Genomic DNA, 10,428 nt, shown 5'->3' with positions numbered 1-10,428 from the left:
CTGCTCCACTTTCCATCCAGCTCTCTGCTTGTGGTCTGGGAAAGCAGTAGAGGATGGCCCACAGCCTTGGGAGACTCCAGGATCCTGGCTTTGGATCAATTCTAGCTGTTGCAGCCACTTGGGCACCGAATCAGAAGATGGAAGATCTTTCTGTCTTTCCTTCTCTCTGTAAAGTTGGTCTGCCTTTCCAATAAAAACAAATAACTCTTAAAAATAAAACTTAAAAAAACTTAAAAATTTGAAACATGCAAACAAACCCAGATGCCAAAAGTCAGCCTGATTTCGGGATGAGTGAGAGCAGGTGTGTGGTTGACTCATCAGCTCTGACAGCAAGGCCTCTCTGAGGGTCCTAAATTGATCCGGAAGCCTGGGCCACCTCAGTGTGGTTTCAGGTAGAATAATGTCTTCTCTGGTTTGTACTTGATTTTTCCAAATGTGAAAATGGGGATGACATCATCAACCTCTCAAATGGTTTTGAGTGCTTTGAAAATTATGATAAAACCTGGCATAGTTCTTAGGCACACGGAGCTGTGGTCTGATGTTGAAACAACCAAACCCATGACTTTGACCACAGTCATTAATGAGTCAGTCTTGATTTTCTTAAAATGGGCATAATAATAGCAGCTACAGCTACATGCTAAGGTGGCTAAGATAATTAATATTTGCGAGACATATGTCTGATGTTTGGGGAGGGATATATAGAGATTTGTCAGATAAAATAAACGCACAAGTAATTCATTGCTATCATGTCACTTGGGGACCTTTTCACTGCTGTTTCCTCTTCCACTTGCCTGTTTCCCTCTCTCCTTCCATTCACTTCTCATCACAGCCTTCCTGAACATGACCTGGGCTGTTTTCACAGTCACTTCATGGGCGATGCAGGGCAATGGACTGGATTTGTATTTCTCAAACTCTAGCGTCTCGTGTACCTCCTTCTGAGACAGCCCACCACTTCATCTTTCATTGACTTTTGTGTGTCTGCAAACTGATGATCTTGAATAGGAATAGTTCTTCTGAGAGGCAGACAATCCAAGTCATAGTGACTTATGCAGGAGAGGAGTGCATTTCTCTCACACATGGCAGCATAGATGCTATTGCAGGCTGCTGTCTCTGGCTGATCATCTGGGATCCAGGTATCTTCCAATTTGTTGCCTCGCTATCATGGTCCAAGGTGGGTACTCAGGCTTTAGCCAGGAGGTGTCTATATCCAGGAAGAAGGGAGGAAAGGGGGCAGGGAGAAGGGAACACTCTCTTTCTTGCAGGACATTTGCTGTGTTCTGACCACACCACCTTCTCTGATATCTGCCTAGCTTACCAGCTATTTGATCATCTCTAGCTGTAAGGGAGGCTAGGAATGGAATCCTTGTTCTGGGTGCACTGTGCTAGTTACTGAGCTAGTCCACATTCTAGTCCAGTGAAAGAAATCTTGGAGAAAATTAGCAGACTATTCCCCACACTTTAAACAATGTTAGATATGATATCTCTGGATTCATGAGCAACTAAAACAACTTTAGAACTTAGTCATGGAAATGCAGATATACACACAGACATAGTCCCCATGCCTCCAACTATTCACACCCTTGTGCAGACCCCTCCTCCTGAGACTTGCAGATTTGATAGAAGGCAATAGGGGCAAAATCAGCTCAATGGGGGGGGGGGGTCTTTGCTTAAGCATCCAGGAACTTCTTTTCATGCTTTGAGGACTTTATAGGAACTCTGACTGTCTTGAGACAGCCATTATGTAAGGAAGCCCAAGCCTACAAACAAACCTCACTGAAAATGAGACTCAAGACCACAGATGAACGGTCAGGCCTGCATTTGTCCAGGCAGCTTCAACCCGCTGTGGCTCCTCAGCTGACACTATATGCAGAACTGAGCTTTTGCAACTGAAAGCACCCTAATATGCAAAAGCATGAACAAATAAGTGATGACTTCCTTTTAAGTTACTGAGTTGTTGTAGTGGCTGGTTACACAGCAATAGATAACCTAAGCACATGAACACCTAAAATCCACATGACACCTAGAATTACACTATGTGCCACCAGCTTTTGGAAAATTCTAGATGAACTGATACTCTGATATTCTTCAAGAGGTCCTCACTCCATCATAGATCACAAGTCTCCATTGTTCATGATTGAGGATTAACCATGGGTAACGATGACCATAATCTCCTAAGTGGTCTGATCTCTGTCTCAACTCCTGGCACCAGTGAGAGTTTGAGGGAGAATGCTCTCCTTTGACTGAATAGCTCCCTGCTTATCAACCCCTGCAGCATCCCCAGGGGATCTTTTCAGGTTCAACTACATACTCAGCCTCCACAGGGGAGCATAAACCACACTTGGCAGTGATCTACCCTAAAGGATACAGGACAGGAATCTCAGCTTTCTGTTGTGGCAGTCCATTCATCAGGTATTGCTGCTCTGGGCCACAGTCTCTGTTGCACCCAGCTAAGCAGTGCCACTCAGAGGCAAGATGAATCCCCAGTGGGTGGACACAGGGATAGCCCTATCTGGAAAGCTCTGGCTCGTGGGAGTCAGTATCTTTGGATCTGCCCAGTTTCATGACTCACTAAGCTCAGGAAGCCCACAGTTTGATCCCCCTCCAGCTATTTATAGCTCTTCCAAACAACCACTCCATTTTTTAAAAAAAATGCAAAATACTCTTACATTCTCAGAAAAATTGGGGAGAAAGTACAGAGTTCTCATGTACCCCAAACTCAGTGTTTTCTGTCATTTAAGATTTACCTTAGCATGATACATTTATTACTATGAATGACCTATTTTGCTATGTTATTGTTACAGTTTGTACTTCATTCGAATCTTTCCAGCTTTCACACAATGCCCTTTTCTGTTCCCAGACGCCATTTGGTTGTCATGTCTCCTTCAGCACCTTTTGTTTGTGACAGCTTCTCAGACTTTTCTCGTTGCTGAGGAGCCAGGACAGGTGTCTTTGGATGGCCACCTAAAGCCCTCAGGACCCATGCTGTATTGATCGCAGGGACTCAGGTGGACAGTGAGGCTGGGGGAGGTGGTGGGGGAGGGGCACGAAGTCTCCCATCCCCCATGTGAACCGATCCCTGGACCTTCAGGAAAACCTCATGACACCCCACACTCTTCAGATCAAACCTTTGTGGGCTTTGTCTGTCCCCCACAACCCCCAGCAGAAAGCATCTCCTTTAACTCGGCAGAAAATAGAGTGCCAGCCATCCCTCCACGGCCACCACCCTGAGTTCTCAGGCACATGGGTCCTCTTCTCTGGGAGTTGCCAGTCTGATGGAAGAAACTGACCAGTAACCAGAAAGGCACTCTTGTCAGAGATAATATCAATATTGCAGGCAAAGGCGCTTGGAGATGGAGAAGATTCTGGGGGGAGGTGGTGTGAATGAGGGATTCCCCCTTCCGCCCCGACAGGCTTCCTAGGGGAACAGGTACTGCAGCTGGGCCTTGAGGGGAGGTGGGGTAGAGCAAGCGCTATCCCCCAGGGCAAGAAGGTGGGGTGCGGGAAGAAGGCGCTTGTTCTCAGCCTTTAGATGGCGTCCTTGAGCCAAGCAGCTGCACGCGCCCGAGGAGATCGCCCAGCCCTACCGACCTCGGAGAATACCTGAGTCCAACCTGGAGCTGTGTGTATGCGTGTGCGTGCGTGTGTCTATGCGTGTGTGCAGGGGTGAGGGCATCTGGGCCTGGCGCCACAGGGGCTCCCCAGCGGCGGGGAGAGGCAGGAGGCGGGGGAGGGTCTCATCCTCCTGCAGCCCCCCGTCCCGCCCCGCCCCTGCGCGCGGGGACCGTGGGCTCCCGGCTCGGGTTCCCTAAACCCAGGCGCAGGCAGCACAGACCTGCCCTCCGGGGGTGGGGAAAGCTGGACGCCTCGGGCTCCCCCAGCAACGCCCACCCAGATCCATGACCCGTCATCGTGTTCCCCCCCTGGCGCTAACTCTCTAGGCGCCCTCGCTGGCCGCGGGCGGAGCTCGAATCCGCCGAGCCTGAGAATCCCCGGCCCCCTCCCCTTCCCGGGTCCCTCCCTTCCCAAGCCACCCCCCAGCCGCCGCCGCCGCGGAGCAGCCGGGCGCTGCGCGGCGCGGCGCGAGCAGGTACGTGCGCCTCCCCAGCGGCTCCGGGCAGGGCCGGGAAGGAAGGGGGCGGGAGCCGAGAGAGAGCGAAGCAGTGGCGGCTCCGCCGCAGCAGAGACCCCCCGCGGGCAGTGCACAGCTGCCAGGAGGCGAGCTCCCCGGGGAGGACGCACCCTCGGCCGCCTGGCGCCCTTCGCCGGCCGCGTGGGAGGCAAGAGAGCGAGGCCCCGCACAGGTACGCACGCGGGGCGGGACCTGCAGGGGGAGGACGGCGGGAGGCCGAGGGCCCGAGGCGGGGAGGGGCGGCGAAGGACAGGGGCCTGACCTCGCGGTCCGCCGAAGGACACGCGGCCAGGGGGAGGGACCCGGGCACACCTCGGTCCCCTGATGCCGAGCCCGGCCTCCCTGGGGTGCCTAGCCGCTCCACTACGGGCACCGTCCTGCGGGGCCCGGGGCGGCCTGGACCGGCCCGCGGGGTTTGCGGCCAAGGGCTGGAGCGAGGAAGAGGGGTGCTGGGCCGGGGAGTAGGGGGCGTGAACTGCAGGCCAGCGGGCAGCCGCGCTGCTGAGGCTTTCCGCTGGCATGGAACTTTGGGTAGAGCAACGGGGACCTGCGTGTGTGTGTGTGTGTGTGTGTGTGTGTGTGTGTGTGTGCTCTCGCGCATCAGCGCGCCCCGGGGCTTTGTGTACAACTTGTGCCTGTGTATGTCTCTTGGGGTTTGGGAACCATCGCTCCTCCCAAGGCTGTGTGCCCTTTTCTCCACTGTCAGGGAGTGTGGGGTGGCTATTGGGCCCTTGAGGTCTAGGAAAATCTGTCTTACCCGTTTTAGTGCCAGTTAAGAGGGTGTGTGTGTGTGTGAGACACAGAGAGAGAGAGAGAGAGAGAGAGAGAGCCCCCTGGGGTCTGGGTACCAGTGGGTGCAGTTGTGGGAGCGGCTTCTGAGGAGAGTGAGCGTGGCTCAGGGGTGGGAGCAACACACTTGGCCCATTGTCCATTTCTGCTTCTCTCGGGTGTGGCCACAAGTAACTAGTTGGTGGGATTCCTAGACCCCCTACCTGAGAAGCAAATGGGGCATTCAGACTTGCCAAGAGAAGGGGTCCCCCTGTTCTCTGCTCCCTCACTCCCACATCCTAAGGAAAAAGTTTTGGGTTCCAGTCAGGTGAAGAGGAGCCCTGCCTCCTGGGATTTGGATGTCCTGATCTGCAAGCAGTAGTGTGTCATTCTGGACAAGGGGATTCTGGAGCCACTCCAGGAGTTGGATCCTGTGCAAGGTGCTGAGGATAGGGCTGGGTGGGGCATCTTGAGCACCCACATGGCCCTGTCTGTGGGCCCTGTTTGTGACTGGGCACTCAGCACTGGGACTCAAGAACCCAACCAGCACAAGCTTTCTCCTTCTTTTGAGTGAGCAAGCCAGGTGGTACTCTGACCTGTTCCTGCCCCCACCTCCACCCCGAGATGCCCATGGTGGCAGTGAAATGGGTGGATGCAGAGGAAGGTCACAGAGGAGCACTGGAAGAGCTGGCTGGGGCGGGGGGTGGAGTGAAGTCAGCAGCCCAGGAGTACGGGTTTTCAGGTTTTAGGTGACACTGACTCTTAGGGAAACCTCAGTCAGTTGCTGACCTCCAGGTCCGCGTGGCAAGAGGAACTGGGTGTGCAGACTGCAGGTGGCCATCCTTGGGTGAGGGTCTCTGAGGGCTGTTTGAAATGCTCCCCATTGGGATGGACATTGGAGCTGGCAAGAAGTGTACGTTCTGTTGGGAAGGAGGGAGATCATAGTGACCTGGGGTGGTAAGGAGAGGCAGTACTTAGATGCGTGGGCCTGAGCTATGCCCCAAAGGGTCTTTGGTGAATCTACATTAGGGGAAGGCCAGAAGGCCGGGGAAATGTGCCATCCTGTGTTGGGGCTCTTGGAGCATCCTTCCTTCCTTCACTGTACCCAGTCACTGTACCCACTTGCCCTTCATCTGCCCATGTTCACACACAGAAGCTTGGAGCATGCACTCAGAGAGTTTGGTCAGCCTTGTGAATGCAGAGGTCTATGTGTGTGGTGTGTGCATATATCTGTGTTGTGTGTATTGTATGTGTGTTTATTTATGAGTGTGTATGTATAGATGCATGTATGTATGTTGTATGTGATGTATATGTATCTGTTGTGCATGCTGTGTATGTTGTATGTCAAGTACATGTATGTGTTCTGTCCACCCATGTTCTGTGGTATGTTACATATGTGTGGTGTGTATATTTTGTGTCATGTATGTGTATCTCGTGTTGTTTATATATGTGTGCATTTATTGTGCACACATGTACCTCCTGTGTTGTTTACATGTATGCATGTGTGTATGGTGTGTGCATACAAGTGTTGTGTATGTATGTGTGTGTGTTGGTATGTGGTATATGTGGACACAGCCCAACACAGAGTCCCTTTTGGCCTGGTAGGCTCTGTGCCACATGTGGATCGTGTGCCTGGGCCTTGATGTGTGTATCCTGAGGGCACCGGTGTGCCTGTGGAATGGCAGATTTCTGCTGTGGGATGGGGGATTGCACGGGGTCCCCGCTGACCTCTAAAGGTCACCCTTGCCCCTTTGCAGCAAGGACTTACTGCTCTCACTGCTGGCAAGTTTCTGACTCATCCTCTTAAGTTCAGCTAAAGTGCCAGCAAGCCACAGAAGCTTCCCGGATTTTCTGTTTGTTCCCATGACATTATGGTCATTGCCACTGTATTCCTCCCCCACTCCCACCCCATCCTAGAACAGCAGTCACTTACTAACTCTGCAGGCTCTGTTCATTTGATGAAATCCTCACAACCGCTTCACGAGGGAGACATTTTTTAAATTCCCATTTTACAGGTGAGCTCATACTCATGTAGGCTCATACTTATGTAGATAGAAGTGGGATTGGAACCTGATGGCCACTCTGCTTGCATTGTCCCGGCCCTGGTGACAACAGATGCTGACTGGGCGCTTGCTCTCTGAGCACCGAGGGTGTTCTATCTCTGTCTCTACAACAGTCCTGGGAGGTAGGGGGTAGTAGTGTGTCATTTTACAGGCAAGTAAACAGAAGCTCAGGGAGGTGAGGTGACATTCCAAAGCCACACAGCAGCCAGCGGTGGTCAACAGTGGGTGGGGGTGGGGGCAGAGACCCAGCAGGTGGGAGAGGTCTACTTAGTGCAACTGACTTATGACTTTGTCTTCCAGCTGCCGAGGGGCCAAGGGATGAGCTGGGGCCGTCCTTTCCAATGGCATCACCCCCTGGCCTGGAACTGAAGACATTGAGCAATGGCCGCCAGGTGCCAAGGAGACCAGCTGCCCTGGGCCCAGGTGCCCCGCCCAGGGAAGGCGTGGAGAATGTCTGCTTCTTTGCGGAGGAGGAGCATGAGACCTGCTTCCAGAATGCCACAGAAGCCAGACTGGGCCGCTTGCCCAGTCCCCAAGGGGATGTCCCTTCGCAGTCCCGATCCCAGCAGGACGATCTGTCTACACACTCGGAGGAGGGCCTGGGTCTGGAGCCTGTGAGCCGCCCAGTAGATTATGGCTTCGTTTCTGCCCTGGTTTTCCTGGTGAGCGGGATCCTCCTGGTGGTGACAGCCTATGCCATCCCCCGCGAGGCCCGCGTCAACCCGGACACTGTAACGGCTAGGGAGATGGAGCGACTGGAGATGTATTATGCCCGCCTGGGGTCCCATCTGGACAAGTGCATCATCGCGGGCCTGGGGCTGCTCACGGTGGGTGGCATGCTCCTGTCTGTGCTGCTGCTGGTCTCTTTGTGCAAGGGCCAGCTCTACCGCCGGCCCACCTTCGTCCCTGGCTGCCGCAAGACCTATGGTTCCATCAACCTGCGCATGAGACAGCTCAGTGGGGATGGGGGCCAGGCTCTGGTGGAGAATGAAGTTGCCCAGGTCACGGAGCCCAGCCGCACTCTTCAAGGGTCTTAAATGGAAGCCCATAGCACTCATATGGCTACTTCCGTTCTGGGGCAACATGGCCCCCAAAGCCTGGGACAGTTTCAACCGATTCCCACCTCATCCCAACCTGTGGGAGAAGTCTGGTGGCGGGTGGAAGGGAAGCCCCAGGGGTCTGTCCCAGGCCCTACTCTAGGGGTTGGGGGAATCCCTGGGATCTGTTTTGTACCTTGTGGTTTTGCAAAAAGGCTTTGGTTGGAGGGTGGCTTCTGCTGCTAAAAATACAAAAGTTTGGAAACTGCTGTTCCTGGAAGTTGAGGTTTCTGAGTTTGAGGCTGGGGAGCTGTTGGAAAGGTAGTGGCCTGCCATGTGGCACCTCTGCTGTCCTCTTTAGCCAAGCCATGCGAGAGTGTTGGGTACCCTTGCCTGGGAGGTGGCTTCATGAGGGGAGGACATGCTTGTAGCACACCTATGACTCTTTTCTAGCCAGGCCTCCGTTGCTGTGTCTGCATGGAGTCCCTGCTTTGAGGGCAGGAGGGAATCTGGTAGGCACTGATCATTCTTTATACCACTTGCATGTCCAGCCTTGGCCTTGGTGCCCAGCATTTTCAGCCAGCAGTGGCCTTTAAGAGCTACAGAGGTGGCTTGGGCTAAGTCCAAAGTCTTCTACAGCCTGGATTCAGTCTTGGGGTCTACTTTCCTGAAGTGATGGATTTTGCAAATTCAAATGCACAGTGAAGGCTTTGCTATTTTGGGTGGACAAGAGTCTGGTCTTGTTCCCCTCCCCCTGCCACTGAGTGTCTGAGCTCTGGCCTCCTACAGCCACAGAACAATCCAAAGACCATCCTTCTCCACTGGATAGTGCAACTCAGCCACAGGTCCACGTGGGTTGGACTTGAGCATGTCCTTGGGCCTGGCCCCTTTGGCCACATTGGTTGCTGCTTGTTCCCATTCATTTGTGAAATATTCCTGGTCTCTTCCTGGGCTCTCTATAAACCAGAAAAGGAAACAGGAGCTAAGGGGCAATGAAGATCCTGGTGTTTGAGAATGGAGGGAAGGAAGGAAGCAGCGACCTGTCCTGGTGGCCCTGGATATCTTGGCAAGGCCCTCCAAGGTTGCTGGTGTGAAGTCTCAGGACAGGGTCCTTCCAGGAGGCCTTGATGCAATGCAGGCCGTGCTTCCTCCATCTCAGCTGGCTGTGCAGGCTGGGGATGCTGACTATGTGGTGGGGGTGAGACGCTGAAGGTCAGGGAGCTCGTGGTCTGCTGCGGCTTCATTACTGGTAACGTGAACCTCAGCCCAGTGGCTTGAATGTCTGGGTGGTGCAGTGTCACAGCTTCCCAAACTGATCAAATATCTGCTCCTGCCGGCTGGGAGCAGAGTGTGGGGAGACAGCTGGGGGTGGGTGCCAGGCTTGTTTGACTCTGCAGGTGCTGCTGAGATGTGGAAGGGGGTATAGGAAAAGAACCAAGCCCCAGGGTGGTACAAGAGTCCCACGTTCTGGGCTCTCACTGGTGTGTCTGTCCCTCCTTGGCCACAAGCAGAGCAGCAGCAGGAAGCGAACGCAGGCTTTTTCAAATCCATGAAGAAGCTGACGCCAGCCTTCAGGGATCGCAGTGACAATGGGGGCTCACACGGAGATGGAACCTGTTGAGTGCCTGCGTCAGGGGCTGTCAGTTCCTATAAGGTTAAAGGTACTGGATTGTGTATAGGGGCTGAGTCTGTTACCAGATTAAATCCCAGAATCTTGGGCTTTCTTCCAGCTAGGGAAGCCTGATTTGCATTCTAATGTGGAAATTCCTTTAGAAATGTGGATCGTGGATTCAGGCAGTCATTACCTTGTCAGGGAATTAAAAAAAAAAATCAGAGAAGTCAAAATCATTTCCCTAGAATTGCAGTTGAGGTCTCCCAGCCAGCAGGTCAGAGCAGGTGTAGAAAGCTGTCAAGGAGGAGCATGGGGCGTGGTTGGGCTGGGAACTTGGTAGATTTCTCCAGGGGCGAGTAGGTTTGCAGTCACCCCAAAGGACCCCTTTGTGGTCATGGAAGACCCCTGAAGCTTCCTTGCTTTGTCTCTGGACAGATTCCAGGTTTTGGAGTTGGCAAGACCAGGATTTGAATCCAGACTTGGCCATTTTCTATGTGACCTTGGGCAAGTTATTCTACCTCTCTGAACCTGGGTTTCTCTGTTTGAAGTGGGATTGGTGAAAACTCAACCTAACTCCCGGCATTCTACTCTAACTGGCTTGTGTCATAGCCCCATCCTGGAAACAGTGTTTGATACATAACAGGTGTTCATGATTGAGGAATGAATGGGTAAATGAACGAATGCAGCACATTTCAAGGCCCTGGCTCCTGGAGCCCCTCAGTTCCTGCACAGCTTCTGGAGTCCTGTCTAGAGGTAGGAATCAGTGTCAAAGCAGAGTTGAAGGAGCTTCAGTGTCACTGCTCCCTGTAGCTGGAGCTT

General features: G+C 53.3%; 1 protein-coding gene across 1 annotated transcript; it reads left to right on the top strand.

Moving 5' to 3' along the window:
* Nucleotides 1–7,268: 7,268 nt before the first annotated feature.
* On the top strand, nt 7,269–8,248 carry TMEM74B (transmembrane protein 74B). Its single transcript, XM_040981157.1, has one exon. It carries the CDS (start codon nt 7,302–7,304, stop codon nt 7,995–7,997), a length of 696 nt encoding a protein of 231 aa, XP_040837091.1. The 5' UTR covers nt 7,269–7,301; the 3' UTR covers nt 7,998–8,248.
* Nucleotides 8,249–10,428: the final 2,180 nt, after the last annotated feature.

The sequence above is a fragment of the Ochotona curzoniae genome, unplaced genomic scaffold, assembly GCF_017591425.1.
Source record: "Ochotona curzoniae isolate NIBS_2020 unplaced genomic scaffold, NIBS_Ocur_1.0 contig_3520, whole genome shotgun sequence".
Lineage (NCBI taxonomy): Eukaryota > Metazoa > Chordata > Mammalia > Lagomorpha > Ochotonidae > Ochotona > Ochotona curzoniae.
This window is presented reverse-complemented; position numbering and strand designations above follow the sequence as displayed.

Coding starts and splice junctions, on each gene's coding strand:
- TMEM74B (XM_040981157.1), top strand. CDS start 7,302: ATGGCATCACCCCCTGGCCTGGAACTGAAGACATTGAGCAATGGCCGC.